At 32.9% G+C, this 24,842-nt stretch overlaps 2 protein-coding genes across 3 annotated transcripts; one reads left to right on the top strand and one right to left on the bottom strand.

Moving 5' to 3' along the window:
- Positions 1 to 1,248: 1,248 nt before the first annotated feature.
- On the bottom strand, positions 1,249 to 16,420 carry LOC100819652 (CSC1-like protein HYP1). Of its 2 annotated transcripts, none has more exons than XM_006603816.4 (12): positions 16,357 to 16,420; positions 14,476 to 14,541; positions 13,966 to 14,344; positions 13,249 to 13,398; positions 12,027 to 12,090; positions 11,715 to 11,924; positions 10,469 to 10,657; positions 9,489 to 9,787; positions 7,332 to 7,608; positions 4,398 to 4,673; positions 3,276 to 3,509; positions 1,249 to 1,604 (listed from the first exon to the last, which is right to left on the bottom strand). In XM_006603816.4, the coding sequence occupies exons 3-12, from the start codon at positions 14,244 to 14,246 to the stop codon at positions 1,446 to 1,448; spliced, it is 2,139 nt and encodes a 712-aa protein (XP_006603879.1). In that variant the 5' UTR covers positions 14,247 to 14,344; positions 14,476 to 14,541; positions 16,357 to 16,420; the 3' UTR covers positions 1,249 to 1,445. The 2 variants fall into 2 exon arrangements, with proteins under 2 accessions (XP_006603879.1, XP_003554648.1); XM_003554600.5 differs by having other exon boundaries at positions 16,268 to 16,406.
- Positions 16,421 to 19,808: 3,388 nt separating this feature from the next.
- LOC100815385 (vesicle transport v-SNARE 13-like) lies at positions 19,809 to 22,670 on the top strand. Its single transcript, NM_001252834.2, has 6 exons — positions 19,809 to 19,916; positions 20,145 to 20,258; positions 20,559 to 20,617; positions 20,705 to 20,893; positions 21,874 to 22,044; positions 22,203 to 22,670. The coding sequence occupies exons 2-6, from the start codon at positions 20,165 to 20,167 to the stop codon at positions 22,353 to 22,355; spliced, it is 666 nt and encodes a 221-aa protein (NP_001239763.1). The 5' UTR covers positions 19,809 to 19,916; positions 20,145 to 20,164; the 3' UTR covers positions 22,356 to 22,670.
- Positions 22,671 to 24,842: the final 2,172 nt, after the last annotated feature.

Below are 24,842 nucleotides of genomic sequence, written 5' to 3'. Positions count from 1 at the left end.
TTCCAGAAGATCTTATTGTGCTATGCTCTTCTGCCACGTGGAAGCTATTTTAGATCAGTTGTCACTACTCACTAGAACAATACTGCATGTATTCATACCTTAATCAAGTATCTTACGAAATCGGCCCTAAGATTCAAAACCCATGTCAAGTTGGGTGGCTCACCAATTCCATGTTCTTTACGACTTTAATTGTGTATTTCAGAAAGAAAAATACTTACACCAAACTTGAAAATCTCTTAAACAAAATCATTCATTGCTTAATTGATAATTGAATTTAACTCTATCGAATCACGTAATGTGATTCATGTAGTTAACCTTAATTATATAAAACTTTATTATTGTTGTATACTTATCCTCACTTTATGCTTTTTTTTCCTTTACGAAAAACAATAAAATTTAGTCCTTATACATCTATATAAGTTTTTATCTATGTCATTAATACTGTAACTAGCATGGTTGATGGAGCTACTCTAGATATCAGAGTCTATTACTACCTTACAAATTAGTTTTATAGAATTAAGTTAGACAAAAATTTAAATTGTAAAATAATATCAGATTCTATTCTAGATACATTGGTTAGATACATTGGTGAGTCACTTGTATTCGTTACGCTCTAGGCTACATGCCTCCTCCAGGGGACCAAAACTTGTAAGTATGTATAGAAACTAATACTTTTAACCTATAATTTTTTCATAGAGGAAAAAAACATAAAGTGGAAACAAATGTAGGGACCAAAATATATATATATATATATATATATATATATATATATATATATATATATATATTTCCTTGCAAAAAATACTTAAAATTCTATTAAGCGACCGTCAACATTTTTTAAGTGAGATATTTGGCTATCGTTTTATGATATCCTTTTGAGGCAAGTCAAATTAAGCACAAATTGTCTGCATCATCTTTGTGGTTGTGTATTATGAGGAAGAGTAGGATGATTTTGGATCCTGATTTTTACAAATAAACTCGGATGATTTCCAGCAGATATTTTATTATGGCTTGGTGTATATGGTTTAGTTGTAATCAGACACAAACTAATGTTTTGGTGGATTGCTACTTTGCCACAATGGATGCTACTAAGCTAATGAAGTTGGAACTTGAAAAACTTCTGCTAGCAAATCCTACCAGAAAAAAAAAAAAAAAAAAAAAAGAGAGAAAATTTTGCCTTTTTATCAGACCCTACCTATTACACTTTTAGTCAGTTACTATATTTCTTTTCACAATGAATGCTAGTGCTCACAAACAAGGCCTTGCAATGACTTATACTAATGTTACAAGTTTCCACACTCGTTACAAACACATTATCAATTCTAACAATTTACAAGAAAACAACAGACATGCTTCATCAAGGACAACCAAATCAGTGCGGTCAAAGTGAAAATACATTGCCTTATATACAGTTGCAGCCAAGGCCATACAAATGTAGCTATGAACTATTCAGAACTATGAAGAAGTGGAGATCTGTGACTATCAGACCTTTCAGAATATTTCACTCGCATCAGAGCTGGATCATTGTATGCATTGGCCAACTTGTCATAAAATTCAGACATATTATGCTCGTTTTGGTCTGCTCTGTCCTTCTTAATCAAACACTGCACATGGGAAGATATTCATCCATAAGAATACAAAAGGGGAAAAGGGCGATAACTCAATTGAAAAACAGAATAAGGAGCAATAATTCCACATTCAAGCCGAGGAAAACGTCAAAAAAAATATATATGAGCATGTTTTTCATAGTACAGTGCAAGCTCAGAAATTGTCAGGGTTAACATAGTTCAAATGAAACCAACCTAACAAGAAAAGGCACACCATTGGCGCTGACATGAGAGCTAAGGTGAATTCAAACAATCAAATCTAGCCATTTCCCAGATAGTAATGAAATCAACATACTCAAGTTTTACCACTGAGATATCTTGTACAGAAAAATTATAACAAATTCCATATCAAGATCATTGTCGAGTATGATATGTTCAGGCAAAATATCATAATTTTATTACAAGTGTGTTATTTCTGTTGGAATTATAAGGGTAGGGTAGGGGAAAACAGTAAAAGAAAGGGAAAGACAGCTAACAATATACTGAGCACTGATCCATGGCCGGTTGTGATATTATAATATAATAACTTAATACTCCAACTTATATAAATAATTAAGAGATAGTTTTGGATTAACTTCTTAGCAAGCATTTATAGGAGAAGAAAATAAAATGAATCAAACTTCTTACATAAGTTTAAATCAACTTATATTCTTGCCTTAAAAAGTCATAATAACAATTGAAAAGATGGACTATAGGCTCTCAAGCTTACTGAAAATAAAACTAATAATCCTTATATCTTAAAAAATAATGTTATATAGTACGAAATAGTTTTTGAATGAAACAATATGAATCCACTTGTTTAAATATTATTGGACTGATTAAATTAAAAAAGAAAAATTATAAAACACGAGAGTTTTGACCAAAATCAGGAGTTCCAGGCAACACAACTTCATGCAAAAAAGCATTTTCCTATCTTACATTGTTCTGATATTCACCCACGTCTGGAACCAACTTATCTGCATTCTGTAATTGTTAAATGACAGTAATTTTGTTGATAGTCAACTACTGAGTAGCAAACAGGAAATTGATAGAACTGGTTCAGAATCCAAAGGAAAGAAACTTTTATTGATGAACCCAAATTCCCAAAATCCCAATTTCTGAGCCAATGTGGTAGCAGCCTTTGGCTAGAGTAGAAGATACGAAATGAATGATTTCCCTGGATATTCGAGAGACCAGGACTCTCCCCACTCACTAAGAGTCTAACCCTTCTCAAATGATAACATATATCTCAACATCTCTTTTTATTTATACGCAACATGCCTTATTAAAATTATTTTAGCCTACTAACCTAACTAATTCAGACTAACTGATATATTGTAAGTTGTAACTAACTACTAATGGGTAACTAACTAATGTGGTGTAACTAACTACTGATGGGGGTTACCTAACAGAAACCCAAGTTCCCAACTAAGTAGCAAGAAAGGTTTTTCTAAGAGAACTACATTCAAGTTTCAATATGAGCCACGATCCAAGACAATCATGGAAAGTAAATATTTATTAGTGATATCAAAGGCCTCTGAAATTAGCTTCCTGTAATGTCTCTTTAGGGACAAAGCCAGACAATACATAATAATCACAACAATTTATGGGCATTTGGAAAGCATATAGGTTATATTATCATAATCAAGAATCAGATAAATCAGCATCACTTATCAACCATTAACATACCTCAGCAGAATAATTCTTGAATATAGGGAAGAACCGTTTCTGGCAATACTCATTGAATAGAAGTGTGAGAATTGGAAGAGGAAGAATCAATATGGATGCTAGAGGAAGCTTCTTCAAACCAAAAAGACCAATGGCTATTATATGCATCAGTATCAATGAAAAAATTGTGGAGCTGTGCACTGTAGGCCAAAACTCTCCTCCAGTCTCATACTTTGGAACGTAAACTTTCAGCAGCTGTCACCAAAAGATATTTAAGACATCACTAAAATTAGGAATAAAAATGAAATAAATAATATCAACCATTTATTCAAGACACCATGAACTCCTGCTTCCAAGTTTCATCTCTAGATGGCCATCAACTGACCCTTTTACACCTCTAAAGTCATATCAGAGAGAACTCCAAATAAAATTAAGTTAATTTGATTTTATGGATGAAACTATAAGCATCAGATGGAAATATGATCACCAATTTTTTCCCCTTTATGCAGAAGTGAAGATAGTAAGGGTAGGGAAAGTTGCAAATAAAATTGTTGGTTAAAACACAGAGCTGAGAGCACTATCCATAAAATGATTTTCCCCTGGAAGACTATCATTTAATAGAATCTACAAACCAATATCAATTGCAAAAGATAAATTTTAGGAACGCATTGTTCTATTCTACAATATCATCTTCTCTCAGTTTTGCAACAGCAAAAAAGAGTAAATTAACCATTTATCTAATTAAGAAATATTAGTTTTTACACTGAAGAGAATATTGTACAATGGCCTAGAGAAAGAACAACCAACGGGGAGACTGAAAGCCACAATCATGTACAAGTTCAAGATGTTCTATTTAAACTTTTTGCCGCCATCCTCCTCCCATAAGTATAAAAAGCAGTTGTGAACTACTACAGCAAGTGAGCCTTTATGGCGAACATATTAACAATTCAATCAATATTATATCCTTTGTCTTATTTTTTTTCAATTTTAAGTGGGAATTCCCAGCGTGCACTTTTAACAAACAGGTAATCTGATTTCCAATTGTCTTAGAAATACATCATATAAATGCATATCATACAACAAAAAAAGGAACAGAATTGCATGTACTCTGAAGGGAAAAGAAGCAATATGCAAATTGCAAACCTGATTGCGGAAAATGATGTATCCCAAACAAAAGTAGATCAAGAGAAATGGCAGTATCAGTGGAGCAAGTATGAAGTATGTTACACCAAGAACACCAAAGAGACGAATCCTGGGAATTTCGCTATGGTAAGGAATTAAAGGGGGCTCAAAATCATCATCATTATTTCTACAAAAAGTTCTACTTATAAAATTGGAAAGAAGTGTAGTCAATCGAAAGAGTTCTGATGCTATAGCGGTCCATCCAGAAGTCACAACATAAGCTATGAAGAAGGATGCCTGCACCAAATATATAAAATATTAAAAAAATGAACTTCATGTCCTCAAATTTGTAGAATAATATCTTATAATCATCATAAAAGATGTGATTTCTTGTAAAGTGTTTTTAGAAATAAATAAAAAATATATAATAGAGAGAAAAAGGGGAAAAGGCTAAATTAGGAGATAAAGATGTCCTCCAAAAAAAAGCCAAACAGGCAAAAAAATGCAAGCAACTCTCTCAAAGCAACCATATATAGAACAGAAAGAAGCCATAAGCACAATCATATTCCATTCATATATGCAGGGGAAAAGTGATGGCCTTGGACAACAAGGCTAGAGCCCTGAGTTGAGCTCCTCCCACTGCTTGGGAGAAAACATTTTCATGTTCCATTTCACTCACCAAAAGGGTTTTTTTTCACCACTCCTTCACAACACTACTCTTTAATATTAATCACCCAGGGGCATTCCACTCTAACAAAATACACCAGATGACTCAATAAACAGCACTTTGCCTCAACATTGTTGTCTCCTAATTCTACCAAACCCTTTATTAAACTTATCAAAAGAAACTTTTCCCACAAATATATCTTCAAAGTTTAGTTATAGATACTCATCCACCCACAATGTATTATCTATGTTCTATGTTACAATTTCATGCATTTGGTTGGAGTGAAACTCTCATACTTTTAAGGTTTATTTGTTACATCTACATCACTCGATTTGGGATAAGATTAGGTGTTTGGCCTCTATTTGGGTTAAATGGTATTTTTAATGAGGTTTTACTAATAGATATGTTGTGTGATTGGGAAGCTTTGTTACATTTTTTTTCTTGGTTCTTTTCTGTTTTGTTCTTCTATTTAGGAGGATCCTTATCTTCCTTTCTCTATGTTACTTATTCTCTTCGCCTCAAATCTCAATGGATTTCTTCTTTTATCCAAAACAAAAAAGTTCTTGGATTTCAGCTAAGAATTTTTTCATGTAGAAGGACAAGGCTGCTCCTTTGAGATGATATATAATATATTATTCTTTCGTCATCTTACTCTTGTTTCTCTTTCTTTCTTAATGAATTCCTTTGGAATAAATACAAACAGAAAAACTTCACGAAACTCATTATTTTTTAAAGTATATTGGAAAATACATTTAGTGCACATGGAAGCACATCTCACTGCTTGATCAATACTATGTTAATGAACTATACAACCAAATGGTAATGCAGAAAAGACAAATCAGCTCAATAAAGACAATAGAAGATCCCCAAAAGATCAGAGCATGTGAAGTTTTCCTCATAGCATATCAGCAATTAAAGAACAATTCATCGTCTCACTAAAAAAGTATTCTCTCAACACGCTGAGATCCACTTTGCTCCTCTAGCCATCAAATTCTAGCAGCATCTGCACAGTCTAGTGATTCTAGTCCCTTTACTGCTGCTACTCTTTCACAGTAACATTTTTTTCTAGGCTGCGCATCACTCTGTTTGTCCACATGCTTGTTGTGCTGTCTCTCAAGTTTCAAGTGCCAAGGGGTGCCTGTATTCTTCAGTATTGTGTTTCAAGTCATATTTGTTAATCCCAAGGTTTGTGGAGTCAATTATGACTTAAGTTGTATTTTTTTTGTATAAGTGTTTTATTTGTATCAAGCTATGGGATTAGTAAGCTAAGGTTTGAAGTGGTATGTTAAATATTAGAGTTATACAGTGTCAATAGTTTCGGCTTGTACTATGCTTGAACATGACCTAGATTATTACTATAAATAGGGTTATACTGATGCAAGCCAGAAAAAGTATAGGCAATAACACAGTAATCAATCAAAAAATGAAGAAAAAAAACAGTTTTATTTCTGTAAACAAGGAAATTACAGCAGAGAAATCCTCCTACTGCCACAGAGATATGCTCCTATAGAGAGCTACAACCCTCTAACATGCTTAATTTTCACCAGGATGATCCCACTACTCTTCCCCCATCCTCTAATAACCGCTCCATACTCATGTAACTAACTCTCCCCCTATGTTTCTCTCGCTGCCAGCTCAGCCACTAACAGCATCACCCTCTATTGCTTCTAGTATAAACCTTCCAAGTTCCAAGTCTTAGGCCTGTGTAACACATGATGTCCCAACACCTCTCTTTGGCTCTCCAAATTCTTCTCTAAATTATTCCAGGCCCTATAATATACAGACAGTCTTATGTATCTCAATTATTCAATCTTATTAGTGAAATATATTCTCTTTTCCCATTTCCATCTAATCCCTAAAATTTCAGCATCAATGATTTCCTCTATTTTGAAACACCCCATTAAAACCTGTTTTAAATAGTGTTAAAGTTCCAGGAAAAACGGATTAAACAGTCAGAGACAAGTTACAAGGTGCATATAAACTACAGATTTGCACTTCTGAGACAAAATGCCAGTTCTCAACCATGAAACTTGCAAATTATGATAAAAATGATTTATCTGTTATACCTTAAAAAGGTATTACCGTACTATATAATGCATAAAGAAATTATATGAAACATCATTTTTAAAGCTAGGCTTTTAGGTTAAGGCAAATTAAAAACAGAAAATAGAATAAAATTAAGAAATAAAATCACTGAAAACTCAGTCTCCCTCTATATATAATATTGGATAACTTTGTGAAATTTATGCAATTGTCTCATGGGGATGACAATTAATAACTATTCTCACCTGGGATGGTACAGCTTCCGCTAGTATTCTGGGAATCTCTTTTGGCTCAAGAAAGACATTTACTCGATAGAGAGCTGACCCTGATAGGACATTTGCAAAGAAAATGTTCCAAATGGTAAACCACAATACTTTAGTGCATGCACTTTTTTGTATTTGACTCCATGAAATGTATCCTTGCAAGGATGAAAGCATAATCATAGTAGGTGGAACAAATGACAGAAACAACTGAAGAATCAAACTGGGAAGGTATCCTGTTATAACTTGGCTCACAATTGACCTGAAAACAAATATTGGGAAACTTCAGATGAAAATCCACGACATTGAAATAGTTGGTGCTACAACAAAGCAATACTCTTTTCACACAATCACAAAGTCAACTGTTTAAGAAAAGAAAAGAAAACCATGTATTCCCAGAAAGCCAAATGATGCAGATTTGTGCAAATATATTGGGTATTAAGGATTTCTATATAGGATTAAAGGATGCAAAGAAAAGATAAATGAGCCAATTCTCTGGGTAAGCATCTATGCAAGGTAGTATGAATAACTTGGTTTACTTTATGAGAACAGGAACAACAAGGTTTGAAGTCTTCAACAAATGTCATAAAGGTGATAACATATCAAGATCCATTTTAATGAAAATTTTAAGCTGTCAAGTGCAAGCTCATGAATGGTTTTTATCTCTTAACATTCTCCAATAACTCTGCATATCAGATGAAGAAACAAACTGGAAAAAGCAGAAGACAAAAAGAGGATACACAAACAAATCTATCCCAGAGAAGATGTGCAGTAAAACTCTTACAGAATTCTCATGTGCTCAAGGTAAATACACCACAGAGCAGCAAAGAGAACATAATTCAAAAACCCTCTACACTGAGTAGAAGGAAAAACCTGAGTCAAGAAGACAAAAGATCCACAACCCCCCCCCCCCCCCCCAAAAGAAAAAACACCTCACACCACAACTGTCACATGATCTCAATTCAAAAACAGTCATTCTTCAACTTCATTTCAAATGTCTGGTCTACACATGGATTTGATTCTATAAAGCTTTCTATGCAATAATTGAAATTCCCTCAGAAATCACAGCAGGCATTATGCCTCTAGCTTAAAATGTTGTGTAACATCACATCACCAAAGACAGGGATCCTTGCTGAACTAAAATAGTTAATATGTTATGCTTAATATTTGACTGAAATTGTAAATCATTTAGTTTATGATTATTCAAAGGAAACCAACTGTTAGCCAGCAAGAATTTAATTAATTTCTCAGTATTGAAAAGCAGGGAAGGAACAGAGAACTACTAAATGGAGATTGCCTAAAGTGCTAAAATACAATAATCAATTCAAGAAAAAAGGCACAAGGAAATGAAAGAAAAATTGGCAACTAAAATATTGGAAAAAACCCAAGTTCCACATTGGTTAGAGATAGTGTCAAAATAGAGTATATAAGTGGAGGGCAACCCTCACCCTATGAGCTAACTTTTGGAGTTGAGTTAAACCCAAAACCACATTCTAAGATGGCATTAGAGCTTATCCTAGATCCATTCAAAGGGTCACCCACCATGTTATTCATGCACCAAGCCCAAAAGTGCTGGACGTGAGAGAGGGGTGGTGTATTGGGAAAAATTCAAGTCTCACATTGGCTAGAGATAGTACCAAGATAGACTATATAAGTGGAGGGCACAACCCTCACCCTATGAGCTAGCTTTTAGAGTTGAGTTAGGCTCAAAACCACATTCTAAGAATATAGCTAGTCCTTCTTCATTCAAATAACTTAGATAGTCTACTAGAAATGAAAGGTGAAAATATGTTAGCACATTAAAAATAAGAATGCACTCTATGAGATTAAATAACATGACCCATGCAATGAAAATATGAATCTGTTTAAAATTACAAAGGAATTTAGTAAAAAAAAAACTATATTCTAAATAATGGCTGTACCCAAAAAGAATATTCAGAATAATAAAGAGGAAAAATACAAATTTCAAAAGCTGGAAACACAAGCTTTACATCAGAAAATCAAATGGCATATAACACGATATTTCAATGAAATAGAGAAGGGAAGTCTGCATGCAAGTGTACTGTATTACATTATGACTCCAGTCTTTCAAAGTATGTGCTTATAGAGAAAGATAAAATTAAGGTATGATTTCCCACTTACAGTCTTAGTATGCCTTTCAAAAACGGGAACCACATTTCCAATTGATCCAGATGGGTAAGACCTTGTACTATTGCAACTGGTATCAAAAACAAAACTGTAATAAAAGCACATGCAACATAAACTACCAGCTTGCTGATCCATCTTTTAATAAATGAAACGGTAAAGAAAGGCCAATAAACATCATGAGGCTCAGGAGCTTTCTCAGTAATCCATTCCGTGGGATTGACACTTTCTTGAATGTGTAAAGCTATTGCAGCACCAAATCGTGTCTTAAATGAGACGAAGGCAGCTTGAAGTTCCTTTAAGTTGAAAGTGATTACAGAATAAGTTGATGTATTAGACATCACCATAAGACCCATAGTAAACCTAACTATTAACAAATAATATCTATTGTACGAAAGAATATCCATGAGCACAACACAACTTTTCATGATCCAAATCTAGTAATCAACATATAGTTTAAAGGAGCTAGTGCTGTTCTAAACAAATTCATTATTACAATAGTTAATCTGATAATATATTTGTTGTTTATGTTTGGTGTTGAATAATAAATGGGTATATTATATTCTTTTATCTAACAAATCAAAATGTTTTTCACTTGAGCACATAGTTAATGGTTGACAATTCTGGAAACAATTTCATTTGAGTTTCTTTCCCATGCATAATTTCTTTCTCCAATCTAATTTGAAATAGAGTTGGTATATGAAGATGTATTTCTACAAATGTTTTGCTGCCTGTCACCACGTTTTATCATTATTAACCAGATTGCCAATAATGAACAAAACCAAATCTTAATAGCACAATTTAGGTTAAATCTGCAGTGTGAGCCAATTTGGTTTAATTCAAATATTTTAGTTTGTTATTAGACAGCATGCAACCCAAACCAGACATTAAACAACTTTAGACTTGAGAGGAAACATAGTTATTTTCTCATAATTCCAGTAATGTAGAGGTTATTAATGCCTATACAAGATAGTTACCTTCGCTTCTAGTGAGGACTGTTCCATTCTCACATTATCTTCAATATCACCCAAACTCCTTTCATAGTGATCTAAAGTATCAACTTTACGGCCAAAAAGTCCCAAACACCCATCACGCCTCTGCCTTTCAGGAGCATCATTTTTTTGTTTCAGATGGGTAAGCTTTTTGTAAAGTTTATCTGCATCATTCTTCAAAAAAAAAAACTTTATTAGTCAAAAGTGAGGGAATTATTAGAAGAAAGAACTGACTTTAGTTACAAGAATAAATTTCTTGGAAGTTCAACTTCAACACTCATAAAGATACATAATGCTCAAGTCAAACCCAAACGCACCACCATTCCCCTCCCTCCGAAAAGAGAGGTTATTTACTGAAAATAAAACATCCAATGGGGTAAAACAACTCAAGAAAAAAGATTACAGTTCAAGTAAAGGCTATCAAAACATAAATAAAGCCAAAAACCTCACCATCAACAGCAATTGAAATATTTTAAGAATAAGGCACACATTGTCTAATCTCCAAAATATTGGCAAGAAGGTTATTTTACCTTTTCAAGGAACCTTTCAACCTCAAAGCTTAAGTTGTTATATAATGAATCAAGAATTGCTTTTAATCTACAAGACTTAATTATCAATATTCAGTACGAAAAAACATCACATTGAAGGTAGTTACACAAAGCATTAAGAATACTAGTACATTAAGATATAGATTTGTCACATGCAAAACACTATATAAAACAAGTAGGATTGTACCCAGGAAAAAAAAATTAAGTTGAAAGTAGAAAAAAATATGTAGTTGTTGGACCATGAATACATGACAGTATTTATTCTAACATGATAGACAGTAATCTATGGAATGTCGTCCTATTATTTAATCTAACATGATGCTTTTGGAATTTTGCTCCCCTTGCAGGTATGTTGGAGCAAAAGACCAATGCTTATAGGATAGGCTAGTTTCCTTAGACTCTAGGATTCAGTTCATGGGTTCTCTCTCTGAGGGAGTTTCTTTGTCTAGGACTGGTTTGCTCTCTTTCCCTAATCCTCTTTCATTGTAATTCTTCTCTCTTAATGAATTCTTTATTAACAGGGTAAAATATCAATGTTTCACACTTGACATGCAAATACTCGGAAGATATACTCTTCCCTCAAGAACAAAGTGAGGCATTACATGGGAATAATTTAGAATGAAAGTTAAGAAACTGTCGAGGGAAAGAGATTGAATCAGTTGGAGCTCCAGAAAAACACTTACAACAAGACTTTGTAATTTGTTGGTTCGACGGACCACCGAATGTGAGAGATACGTAGAAGGGTGATACTCTTGGAAAAAACGCTCAACAGTATCATGACATGTACTTCCCGGAAGAACAGGAATACCACGAACTAATAAGGTAAACTGCTGAGGCTGAGGCTTGGATGAATAGAAATAAGTAATTCTTTTTGATGAAAGGTACAAATACTCCTGCATATGGAATTAATATTTAATAGTAAACATGAAAGTCTATCCCTAACTTTATAAAAGAAGGACAGCATTTTGAAAGCTAGCTTGAACAATAAAACTTACATAATAAAGAAGATAGCAAACAATTCCAGTGAAAATATATGCAGCAGAAAAATGGACCCATAACCTGGATAAAGGCCAAAACTAGGTATCAGAATTTCCAAGTTTTAATTTTAGATAAAAACTAAAAGTAGAAAGCAACACATAAAAATAACATCATGAAACACATCTTCCATTCAAACATGTTGCGTATTCACAACAGTAAATGAGCACATAAAATTTCCTTAAGTATCTAGATAAACTTGCATATTTTGGTGAAGAAATGACTTATTTAAAAACCAGAACTTTACAAAATAAATGCATGACAATGAAAATTCAGGCTTCTTAATCTAGACAAAACTTCCTGTCTCTTTCAAGGGAGACAATGGAGAGATCTGATGAAGATTTGAATTTAAAACAATGTTATCTTTTAAAATTATAAATCAATAATACTGAACAAGATGTCAACTTGAGAGAATATCCAACAATCAGAAGTCATTAACTCAAACAATTTTATAGAACTAAATAGAAATCACCACCCCTAGGTGGGCTATCTAATATGCAGAATGTTACAATATATCGACTTTGAGAATTGAAAATGAAATAGAAACCATAAATGATACCTGAAATTACATAACCCTAACACTATTGAAATGCCTGGTCAATATAGGAGCTTAGAATTGGCTTTTTCATTTTGATGCATGGAATAACTATAATTTTTCACTTCCAGACCCAGCTATTAGTTATAGAGGTGTAAAAAAAAATTGGAAAAAGAGGTACAGAAAAGTTAAATAAATTGTAATTTGTTTAAAATGTTTTGTTGTGCATAAACATTATGCTGATCAATATGATTTCTTGTAAAAAATTTGAATTGTACAAACTTTAAAGATTGGGTTTTGGAATTTTTTCCCTCTAAAGCTAACATCAACATTGTAACTACTATATGGACTCAACTCAGTCATTTTCACTTTGCTCTGTGAGCACTGGAGATCCTGCCAGGGCCATGCAAGTCAGACGAAGTGTGTGAAATGTGAGCATACTTGGATTTAATTGACTTAAAAGACCTTAAAAAATGTCACAGGACTGGGTTTCATTGGTAACTCCTCACAAATGAAACCAGGTAAGCAATTAGAGAAATTGAAACCTACCCACATATCAAAATTTGATACATATGTATTGTTCTGCATCATGAATAAATAATAAATAATACCTAACAGTTAAGATCATCTAGATTCATAACATTCACCTGTTTGAACCATTGTTGACATTAGAAATACTGAATGAGTCCAAAGACTTGTGCTGAAAATCTGAATCATCACTAAGCTGACTCCCCATATAATTAATTGGAAGAAGAATGAACGTGCCAATGATTCCACCAAAAGAAAATACTTTTAAACTGTACAATACCATAAAAAGAGGGAAAAGGATAAGCTGAAACAAATAAAAAATGTCCTTCAAATAAACAGAACAAGGTCACAGAAAAGAGAAAGACTTGTACTTATTTTACAGCAATGCAGATAGAAATTGTAATGAACAAATGCTTGTCTTGCCAATAAGATAAAAATTAGCTGTCACTTAAAGTAGTAGTTGGTTACAAATGAATATGTTGTATCATTTTGAAAACATTAAAATTCACTTGAATCAAATATACAAGCAGTAAAACTTGGTGTCAATAAGGTGGAAAAAAAAATAATAGAGATAATTGAATTGAATATACAACAGTGTAAAACCAATAATAATGTAATATAGAAAATCCTCTTCTGATGCAGAAATCATCTAAGCACATTTACATATGCATAAAAAATATATAAACTTAAGCCTAACATTGACCTTTGACACATGTAATGCAGGAATTTCCATCAAAATGATTAAAACCTCAAAAAGCCTAAGTTAGCTAGTAGAATTCAGTTTGATAAGAAATGTCATGATACATGCTTAGAATCAATCAAGCATTTTACGTCACCTGAAGATAAATATGCGCATGAAGACGAAAGCATCTAAGCCTGAATTTGATAAAAAATCTTCCTCAGAAGGCTGCCATGCTTGTCTCACCCAACCAGCATTAGGTAACAACCTTTCCAAGTTAAAATGACCACCCTCTTTAACTTTTCCTTCAACAACTAAGCGTGGTGCATAGACAGTGATATTACCAGGCTGCTTTCTCAATATGGAATATAGGGTGAAAAACAAAAAACAGAGGCCAAGATTAATTCCAACGGAAGTTAAAAGGGCGGATAGAATCATTGTAGAAACTGGGTTCTAAACCAGCAGATTGACTTTTACACCCAATAACACCACTGTAGGCTAGAAATCAAACAAACTGAACCCCTTAATGGTAGGACCTGCAAGAATAATATATTAATATACCATTAATAGCTGGAACAGTATCAACATAAAGGTCCTTTGTATTTAGCATATATGATGTGCAAAGTGAAAACTGTTGACAATTAAGATATCCAAGATAGCAACTAACCTACAGTCGTATAGAAAGGGCACTACTTCAGCTCCAGCATATGGTAACAATGACAAGTATGGTATCCTACAAAATAGGTGATTTTATAAGCATGAAGTAATTGAAAATTCCTCAATCTAATAAAAATCCAACCCTCAAGTATACAACTTCACTTGTTTGGATTAAAGTTAGGTGATAAATTCTTGCATAAAGTTTGTGAGAAACTGTGGGTAGAATATATTTCTTCCTCAGATTTCTTGTGTCTATATTGTATTTCCTGATTTCCTCTAAATAACAAGATTCAAAGGTATATTTTACACTTCATGTGTTCTAGTGCTCCTCGAATCTTTTTGCTGGAAAATTTCTAACCCAGGTTCTTTTCTTGCATCATTTATCAGATCAATTTCTTCATCAATGGGTAGAAGGGTTTTGGCCTCGTGTTACTTTTGGCTATGTAGTGGTAAATTTCTTTTTTTCCATTCATCCCTGAAAGGCAAGAGATTCCCTCTAAGATCAAACCCTTCTTCATTCAAACTGTAGCACTCACTGGATTAATACTATGACCTATTGCAGGTCTGTGCAGACCATTTAAAGGAGCTTCGCCTGATGTTTATATTATGTATATAGAAACATTTGAATTTAACATTTTTGTGAGCCTTGAATTTTCCCTCCAAGCATGGGATAAATTTGTTCAATATATAAGTTCTGGGAAAAGTGAGACTGAGCCTTGGCACAACAATAAAGTTGTTGCCTTGTGACTTGGAAGTCATGGGTTCAAATCCTCAAAATAGTCTCCCTACTTGTAGGGATAAAGCTGTGCACATCTATTAGAGGTGAGAGCCTCTCATGCATTAGTCCACCCTATAAGTTTTGGGAAAAGCAACGGGGACAGAACTGGCATCAATGTGCTAGATACCTGCTTCTTGGTGTATTTGGTTGGATTTTACTGGAATTCTTTAGGGCTATGTTTGAATTGGCAGAAAGGGACGAAATGGAATAACATTAATTGCCATTCTTTGAATCTGTTTTAGATGGGATGAAATGGAATAGAATGACCCACTAGAGTCGGTTTAGTGGTGAGGGATTTGAGTAGTTTGCTCTAGGTCTTAGGTTTAAACTCCATTGCCACTATTGTACACCTAAAAAAATGGAATAGAATCTCTAATTAAATGTATTTCATTCCATTCCATTCCATCCAATACTTCTATTTTTTATCCCGTTTTTTTTAATAGCAAATGTTAATTGTTAGTTTTTGTTAGCAGGGGATCAAATCCGCTATCTTTCCCCCTTCCCTTCTTTCTTAATCACCTAACCAACCTTGTATCTCCATTTTTTATTTTAGACACAAGTGAATGCTATTTCAATTCCAGGATACATGAATTTCTGTAAAAGATATAAGGTTGGCCTAGTGGTAGGGGCAGGGTGAAGGGAGAAAGGAGGGTTCGCGACTTTCGAATCCCCCAACTAGCATTTTTAACAAAACTAACAAACTAACATTTTCCAATAAAAAAAAACAAGAAAAAAAAAACATGAATTTCTGTAGTTTGAAAAGTTAGAATATCATCCACTTGCACTGCTTCATTTCTAATGCCGGTATTATATTCCATATATACAAACGTACAAACACAATCCAGCCAACACCCGTAAATGCAAAAACAAGAACAACCCAGAAACGCTATTACTTTGAGAATTCAGAGTGGAGCATGCCTATTTGCTAATTCTATGTCCATAATTTTCAAACTAAGATCAATAGATCATACATACATACACCTAAGTAAGATAAATAATAGAGAACTAAAGAGAAAGACAAAACCTGGTTGTGAAGCAAAAGAGAGAAGCGTGTGTAGTGAGGTGGTGGTGAAGACAGAAGGAGGAAAGGAATAAGGAAGGAACCGAACTCACTCAAACTCAAACTCAACAATGTATCGTCGCTGGTGTCACGTCACTCTTCAATTGAAATCCAACGTACACGTGCTGCTGCCTCGTTTCTTTCTTTATTGCTGGCTTTCTTCTTTTTTTGTACCTTTTTTAATTCCCTTTTCCATCTTGTTGTGGCGTTTAACTCAAGAAAGTAATTAATGCTTACATGTGAAAGTTTATTTATTTATTTATTAAGATTCTTGCTTTCTTAGCAAATAATTAATACCATAAAAAATGATAATGTTACATAATTATTATTTGACAAATGTTAACCACTATCACATTAATTAAGAAACTAATTAGAGAAAGATTTTTATTGAAATGTGTAAAATTGTGTTGTTTAAAACTTTTTTTTAAGTTTTTTTATGATTTCTATATTATTTATTTATTCAACAAGATAACAATCATGTTTTTATGATATATTTTTTGTTTAATTGATCTATGAATTTGTATACTTTTATCAAATTTTCAATTAGGTTTTTGATTATTATTTTTAATTAGATCTCTAAAAAAAATTCAATTGAGTTCTCTTTCGTTTAATCATAGTTATGGAAAACTAATTACAAACAACTAAATAAAGGTGCAGGACAATGAATGTTTCTAGGATGTGATGTGAGCACAACTAAATCAAATGTGAGAATTTTTTTCTTTTTTAGTCAAATAATTATGAGAGATTTGTAAAAGAATATTTTGATTGAATTGACCTATAAAGTCCAATTAGTTCATTGAGTTAAATTGGTTGGGCTAAAGATCTAGTCTAATTTAAGCCAACTATTTTTGGACCCATTTTGGTTTTATTCACTAATTGTTCATGCCAACTCGTCCGACTAGATAATTACTTAACATATCTCATTTTTTGCTAGGTGCATCTTTGAATTTCTTATTATTCCCTTTTTACCCTTATTATTCTCTCCCACCACCTCATTAGACGCATAGACAACTCCATATGCCATAGATCCACATGTGTGCCACCTTTTTTGCCCCAAATTTGCAGACACAAACACATTTCACTCACACCCATACCTAATCGAAACCACCTTATCACCACCACATGAACAACATTGCTCCACTATCGTCGAAGAATAACAACAACCACATCTCCCTTCTGTTGTTTAGACCAGGGTAGCAATAGTGGTGTGCATTTTGACAACAACAACAACAATCCCAACCTCCGCAAATTCTTTTCACACAAAATCTCGAGCGCTTTTTCTCCTCTAGAGTTGTCGCTCATTTTGATCTACCTAAGGATTCAATTTTTCATTTTGGGGCAACCTAGAGGCCTTATGGGGTGCTTTTGGGTCTCGTGGGTTCAACGCAAATGAGTTTGGGTGACGACGACAAGAATAAAAAAGAGATGATGCCAAGTTGTGTTGGAAAATGGACAGACTACGCTATTTGTGATGCAAATACATTATGAATTGTTCAATCTGTAATGTATTTTTCATTATGGAGAGCAATCTAAAATAAATAAAAAAATGCATTACGAATTGACTAATCTGTAATGCAAATATATTACATATTGACCAATCTGAAATACAAATACATTACAAAACAAACAGTTGTTTCATGAGCAAATTTTTTTTGGCTAAATTACTATTTTGGTTCTCTAATTTATTTTCAATGTTTGATTTATTAAATTTTTCAATTGGGTCCTCTAATGTTTTTAAATGGTTCAATTGAGTCCTTCCGTTCAAATTGAAATTAATGGTGTTAACACTAGGTACATGTGTCACTCTTTTACTGTTTTTCTGCTAATCTAATAAGTCACATTAAATAAAGTAGCGGTTAAAAACCACCACTATTATTATTATAATTTTTAAAATAAAAAAGAAGTTTTGCATTATTATAAAACTAAGAACCACAACCCATAACCCAAAATCCTAATTCATTTTTTCATGTTCTTTAAACCATAACATACAAAAGCAAAGAGCCCCAACCCAAAATCCAAAAACCCCAATGTGACATTGATGAGAACCAATGTTCCCATGAAATTGACATCATGAAGGAGTAATAAGAACACATAGTGATTTAGAAGCAACATGTCAATGAGGCCTGCATCGTCCACTGCATGCTTCACAATGTCAAAGTCACACACATCTTGGCATTGCCACACAATCCCCATGGTGAGCTAGGTCGTGTTCTACACCTCCTCTAGCTTCTTTAACGACTATGCGAGGATTGAGTCGTGCACGCCCTTCATCGCGAGGTGTGCCAACGCTAGCCCAATGTCACTCGATTAGTCGCATTATGACTTGGAACGAGGCTACAATATTTTGAAGAAATTTCTCCAAGCCATTGAGGACTTTTGGTGAAGGGTTTCAGATTGTTGCTCTTGCTTCTCTTCCTTTTTCTTTTTTTGGATTTGAATTTAATTTGATTTGATTTGGGATTTTGATTTGGATTTGAGATTTGATTTGTGATTTGGTTAGGATTTTATATGATATGTTCATTATTTTAGAGAACTAATTTGTGTTTTTGCACTTAAAAATAATTAATGACGATTTTGAAACAACCAATATGGAAAAACTAGTTATTGGAAGTTTTAACTGTCATAAAATATAAATTTGACATGTATCTTCAATTTATTGACATTGTTAACTTCAATTTGGGCGGAAGAACCTAATTGAACCATTTAAAAAAAAAATAGAGGATCCAATTAAATCATTTAATAATTAGATGATCAAATTGAATATTAAAAATAAATTAGAAGAACAAAATAGTAATTTAACCTAAATTTTAATTTCACTCTCATTAGATTATGTGATATTAGGACCTCTTGTTAGTGTGGGTCCAACAAATAAAATAGATTTACAAGTGACAATTTTAAAATTCAAATTTTGATGATTAAAAATTAAAAATAAATTTTGTTGACTAAAAATTATCACAAAGTATTAATCTATTATTCTTAATTTATCGTTTATTTATGGGAGAGACTAAAAAATATTCAAAATTTAGACACTAAATTTAAATATTAGGGATTATAAAAAATAAAATCTCCAAATTAAAGAAATAAAATAATAATTAAGTCTAATTTTATTAAATTCAAGGATTAAATAGAAAGTGATTGATAGATTCAAGATCAATTGGATAATTTATTCTAATAAATTATTAAAAAAGTGAATGAATTCATATCATGATGAAGTTTGTGAAATACCTCATGTCTCTCATCATTAGAGAGTCAAGGATTCTAAACACATTATTAAAAAAAAATGCACTATTTATTCAATAAAAAAATAAAAAATAATAAGAAAAAGTCAAGAGATCATCCTAATCATCCTCCACAATTCAACAGAAAAATTAGTTAAACAAATATAATTTGAACTCTGACAGACAAACCCTTTCATTCCACCAATTACCGAAGCGAATATACGCTCTCATCATTCGCCATTCGCTGTCCGCTAATTTCCCTTTTTCCTGCCTTGTCGTTTTGATCCCTCCCCCAAACTAAACGACCCCTCTCCTCTTCCGGAACCTTCGCCACCATTCTCCGCCCAATTTTCCCGCGCTTTCTCGAACCTCCGACGCCACTCCGGCCACCGCAGGTACCTTCGCCACTTCTGATCTCACGCTCCCTCTCTCTTAATATCTCACCACATTTCAATTCTCGCGTCTCCGATCATCCTCCTAATTTTTGCGCTTCCGCGTTTGAATTAGGGTTTCGGCGACGGATTCTCGATCCCTATGTTCCGATTTCGTTTTGCTTAATTTGCCGATATGTTATTTTAATTTAATTTTACCTTGTTTCGTTTTGATGATCGTGAACTGAACAGAGTGAACAAGGTCGTGGAAGATGAGCAACGTGTTCGAGGGTTACGAACGCCAATACTGCGAGCTCTCGGCGAATCTAGCGAAAAAGTGCACTGCCGCTGGTGCTCTTAATGGAGGTACTAGAAGATTCTAACTTGATCTTACTTTTTTTTTTATTAACAAGTTTTCTTCTGTAGATGGTTTAATCTGTATTTGATTGTATAATGAATAGTTTCAGTTAATTTGTAAAGTTCTTTTGGTTATTCTGTATATAGGTATTTTTTCTGTCGCTGAATATAGTCTAAAAGTTTGAGTTCAGTTACATTGCTCGAATTTGGATAGTGGCATTATTGAGATGGATTAGACATTGAATCTTATGATTTATTTTGAAGTAATGTATATTCCATAATTTTTTATCATTTTCTGTTTGTCTGCAGAGCAAAAGAAACAGAAAGTTTCTGAAGTAAAGGCTGGAATTGATGAAGCAGAAGCTTTGGTACTTCTTTTTCTCCCCCATTAGGAAGCTGGCTTTATTTTTTCTGTATTCTGGGGTTCTGATATGGTTTAGCTTATGAAATTGTAGATTAGAAAAATGGACCTTGAGGCAAGAAGTTTACAGCCAAACATCAAGGGTGTGCTTCTTGCTAAGTTGCGAGAGTATAAATCGGATCTCAACAATCTTAAAAGTGAAGTTAAGAAAATTGTATCTGGTAACTTAAACCCTTCTGCACGGGATGAATTGTTGGAATCAGGCATGGCAGATGCTATGACGGTATGATTCATTTATTTTAATGTCCTCTTTTGGTATTGGTAATTTGGTATTCAGAGATGATTAATTTTTCTGTGAAACTATAACAAGGAAACAATTTGATCATCCTTTTTCTTCTCTGCTATTTACTTTTTTTATTAAAATTAATAGGTTAGGTGATGGCTTATTGTTGCTGATATTGTTTTTCCTGGTCAAGCAAGCCACACCCCTCCCTCATTACTATTTCTTTAGCCATTGCAAACATAAGTTGATTTGTAGTTCACATCGGAACTGTTAACATTAATGATCAATTAAGAGTCTTCTTTGAAGCTATTTGAATGGGAGGGACAGGGATAAAATTAAGATCAAAGTATGTGGACTAAAATAGTATTGGATTCTCATTGATCAATAAGTAATTTGTTGTTGCCATGTTTTGTGATATAAGTACCTTTTCTGTAAGGTACACTTGATTCTCTCATTAGTCCTGTATTGGCTTAGGATGGCCTGTCCATTTTCACATATAATATAGCCAAGTGTTAGTTTGTTTCCTAAGCAATGCAAAAGTAACTTTATACTATTTTTAAGAATTGTAATGATTTATATTTTTTTTATAAATTATATTTAACTAATTTAGACCAAGTAAAATCATTGATGAGATACAGATCTAAGTTATTATAAAATTAGGATAAGCACTAAAGGTTTAATTTGATTATTAATGGATAAATAGATTTTTAGTATGTTTAACTTTTTCTACTAGTAGATGCTTTGATATCAAATAAATTTTTGGCGAACTGGTTGATGAGGCCTCCTAGATTTATATATATGTTAGATTATAAATTTGCTTGGCTACATTCAGGCCAATTGTGCCAAATGGCATTTCTATTGTCTGATATCCATATATAAAGAATGAATCTAAGCTTAGATTCAATCTTCATTTCTGATCTCCCAATTTCTTGGAATGGCAATACCAAAGCTGACACCAATTTCTAATGTGAATTCATTAGGCATCTGCAGATCAGAGAACAAGATTAATGGTGTCAACTGAGAGGTTGAATAAGACCAGTGATAGAGTTAAGGATAGTAGGAGAACAATGTTGGAAACGGAAGAGCTTGGTGTCTCAATTCTTCAAGATTTGCATTCACAACGACAATCTCTATTGCATGCACATAACACGGTAATCTTTTTTCTTTCTTGTTCAATTTTCTATTATAAGTAATTTCACGTGAAATATAAAATGTTCTTTTCCCTGAGTAGAATGAGCAGTATCAATAGTGATGAGACCATAAAAGTACGTATCCTTTGATTTACTGATGGTTGTATTCCCTCATGCAGCTCCATGGAGTGGATGATAACATAGGCAAGAGCAAGAAAATTTTGACCAACATGTCAAGAAGGATGAACAAGAACAAATGGGTTATTGGTGGCATTGTTTTGGTCCTGGTTATAGCTATCATCGTGATCCTGTACTTCAAGTTTTCTAAATAGCCTATGACTGTCATTTCCTTGTAATGGCCATAAAGGTCGCTAAGATACGAGGATTTACTATTGTTTCCCATTGTTCCCCCCTTCTCTTCTGATTATGATTTGTGAGTGTTCGGACAAAGATGGTGCTGTGCAGTGCTGCCAGATGATTTCATACTGTTGTTGGCTTCTTTCAATGTATGTATCTGATGATGGGTTTGGCATGTATGGAATATTGGTTTTGATTTCTTTATGGCCAGTTATCGCATGAATGTTAATCATGAAACCGGAATTCTTTGTGGTTATGCTGTTCAAAATATAAACGAGATTTGGTTCTAATCCATCTTCTGAGTTATGTATATGTATATTATAACATGCGCCTGAAGTATGAAAAATGAAATTGCGAACTACAGTATAGGGTCTTAAAAATGTAATTAAATATTTATATGTTAAGGATACGTTTACATACAATTTTAGATACAATTTAATTAGATGTAGGATAAATAGTTATTTTTGTCTCTGAATGTAAGGGTTAATAAATTTATCTTCGAAAGATAAAATTTTAAATTTTAGTATTTGAAAGTGAAAAAAATGTGATAAATTTATTTATCCATTAACTTCTTTCCATTATAATTAATGATATAGCCTACTTGACATATTTAAGGACAAATTTGTAGGGAACAAAAATATGAGACTCGAACAAAAAAGAAAAATGATTATTGTCACAACTTAATGTTGTCATATTATAAATTTTAGAGTAATAAAAAAATTATGTTTATTAATTAATATTATGCTTATTATTATGTTTGTTCTAACCTATGATTGTTTTTTTAAGTGTTTATTATAATATTATGTTTACAACAATTAAAAAATGGAGGAAGGCGAACATTAAAGTATATTTTGGGTAAATAGTTATTGTCTTTTCTGAATGTGTAGTGTGCTGACAAATTTATTTTTAAACGTGTCACATAGACTCTTTCATTAACGGTAACGGACGGAAGTTAATGAATGAATGATTTGTCGCACTTTTTTTATTTTCGGAAATTAAAATTTGAATTTTCATAAATGAATTTGTCAACGTTCTACACATTCATGGATGCAAATCACTATTTATCCTTAAATGTTTATTAAACATTATTATACCAATGCTTACTAAATTTATTGCAAGAGTCAAACTATTTTTACAAGTCCAAATAGTAAGTACTTGTTTTATCAATACGAGTTTGTAGCTGAAACCGAAAGTGATCATTTCACAATACGTTAATATTGCTGTCAACATGTAACATAGTTATGCAAATTATGACATGTGAATATGAAAAACTTTATGATATCATATTTAATTTTTACAGATAAAAAAGTGTAAGGTAGCTATGTAAATTACGACGGATTACCTGTAAGATGACAAGTTAATATTGTATGTCATATTATTTACATAAAGGTATTCTCCCTTAATTTAATAGTACTATAAATGTGTTTTTTTTTTCAATCTTTTTTGTTTTCATTCATATCTTAGTGCTAACAAGTAACAATAAATGCAACATTAGATTGGAAGAGAGTGATGCAAATATTAAAGTTTTTGATGATTTTTGGGTTTTTGATTGTCTCGTATCATTGTGTGGGTCTTACACATGTATTATGTCTTTCTCTCTCTTACTGAAAAAATCAAGAGGAGTTTTATCCCTTTTCATGAAGGTGTTGCTAGAAATAGGAAGAAAATGAAATGATTAAAGGTTAAGACTTTGTTTGATTTAATGTTAAATTGAATGAACAGACAAATTTATCTCAGAGAGACCCTTTTAGTAACTATTTACTAAACAGGATATTTGCGGAGGGGATCCCTTTCTACGAAGGGTGCTGCCATCACCAATGGCGAGACATCATTGACAGCTGACGTGGAGACAGTCTCGCTAATGGAAGAGGCGAGACAGGGTGAGGTGGAGACAGTCTCGCCAATGGGAGGGGCGAGACAGACTGATGTGGATGGTGTCGCCAGTGCTTGTGGCGATACATGGAGAAGAAAGAAAATATTATCGGTTTTAGGGGGCCACTTTAGATTTAATTTCTAGATTTATTTGATTAATATAATGCATGATACAAAAAGCTAACTTATAAATTAACGCCTTCAAACCATTTGCTCTGTGACGCTTGGATAGCATGCAAATATATATAACGACTTAATGATAGAAAATCTAGGCAAGTAACATCAAAAGTAGGTTTTATTACACGTGTAGTGTTATCAAATATGTGCCTTTCACCTTTATAATTTATATTAGGTTAAATCATGCGCAATAGCCTTTATTTACTTGATTTTGTTAAGAAAGGAAGGTTTCCTCAATTCTCATTTTTTCTGAGTATTTTTTTAGAAAGAAAACAGTATATAAAGCGTCAACAATATGTTTATATAATGCAAATCAAAAGAGCTTTGGCTTCTTGCTTTTGGCCACTTTTAATTTTTACTCAACATAATAAAGGTTGTTGCAAAGCATATTAGTTGCCACAAACTAGTAATTA

This window comes from Glycine max, chromosome 19 (assembly GCF_000004515.6).
Source record: "Glycine max cultivar Williams 82 chromosome 19, Glycine_max_v4.0, whole genome shotgun sequence".
Classification (NCBI taxonomy): Eukaryota; Viridiplantae; Streptophyta; class Magnoliopsida; order Fabales; family Fabaceae; genus Glycine; species Glycine max.
This window is presented reverse-complemented; position numbering and strand designations above follow the sequence as displayed.

Excerpts from the sequence above, each read along its gene's own strand:
- LOC100819652 (XM_006603816.4), bottom strand. The coding sequence starts at position 14,246 with ATGATTCTATCCGCCCTTTTAACTTCCGTTGGAATTAATCTTGGCCTC. Across the intron at positions 11,925-12,026 it reads TTTGCTATCTTCTTTATTAT|GAGTATTTGTACCTTTCATC; the intron begins GTAAGTTTTATT and ends TTCCATATGCAG. Across the intron at positions 9,788-10,468 it reads AGTCCTCACTAGAAGCGAAG|GAACTTCAAGCTGCCTTCGT; the intron begins GTAACTATCTTG and ends TTCAACTTAAAG.
- LOC100815385 (NM_001252834.2), top strand. The coding sequence starts at position 20,165 with ATGAGCAACGTGTTCGAGGGTTACGAACGCCAATACTGCGAGCTCTCG. Across the intron at positions 20,259-20,558 it reads CGCTGGTGCTCTTAATGGAG|AGCAAAAGAAACAGAAAGTT; the intron begins GTACTAGAAGAT and ends GTTTGTCTGCAG. Across the intron at positions 20,618-20,704 it reads TTGATGAAGCAGAAGCTTTG|ATTAGAAAAATGGACCTTGA; the intron begins GTACTTCTTTTT and ends ATGAAATTGTAG.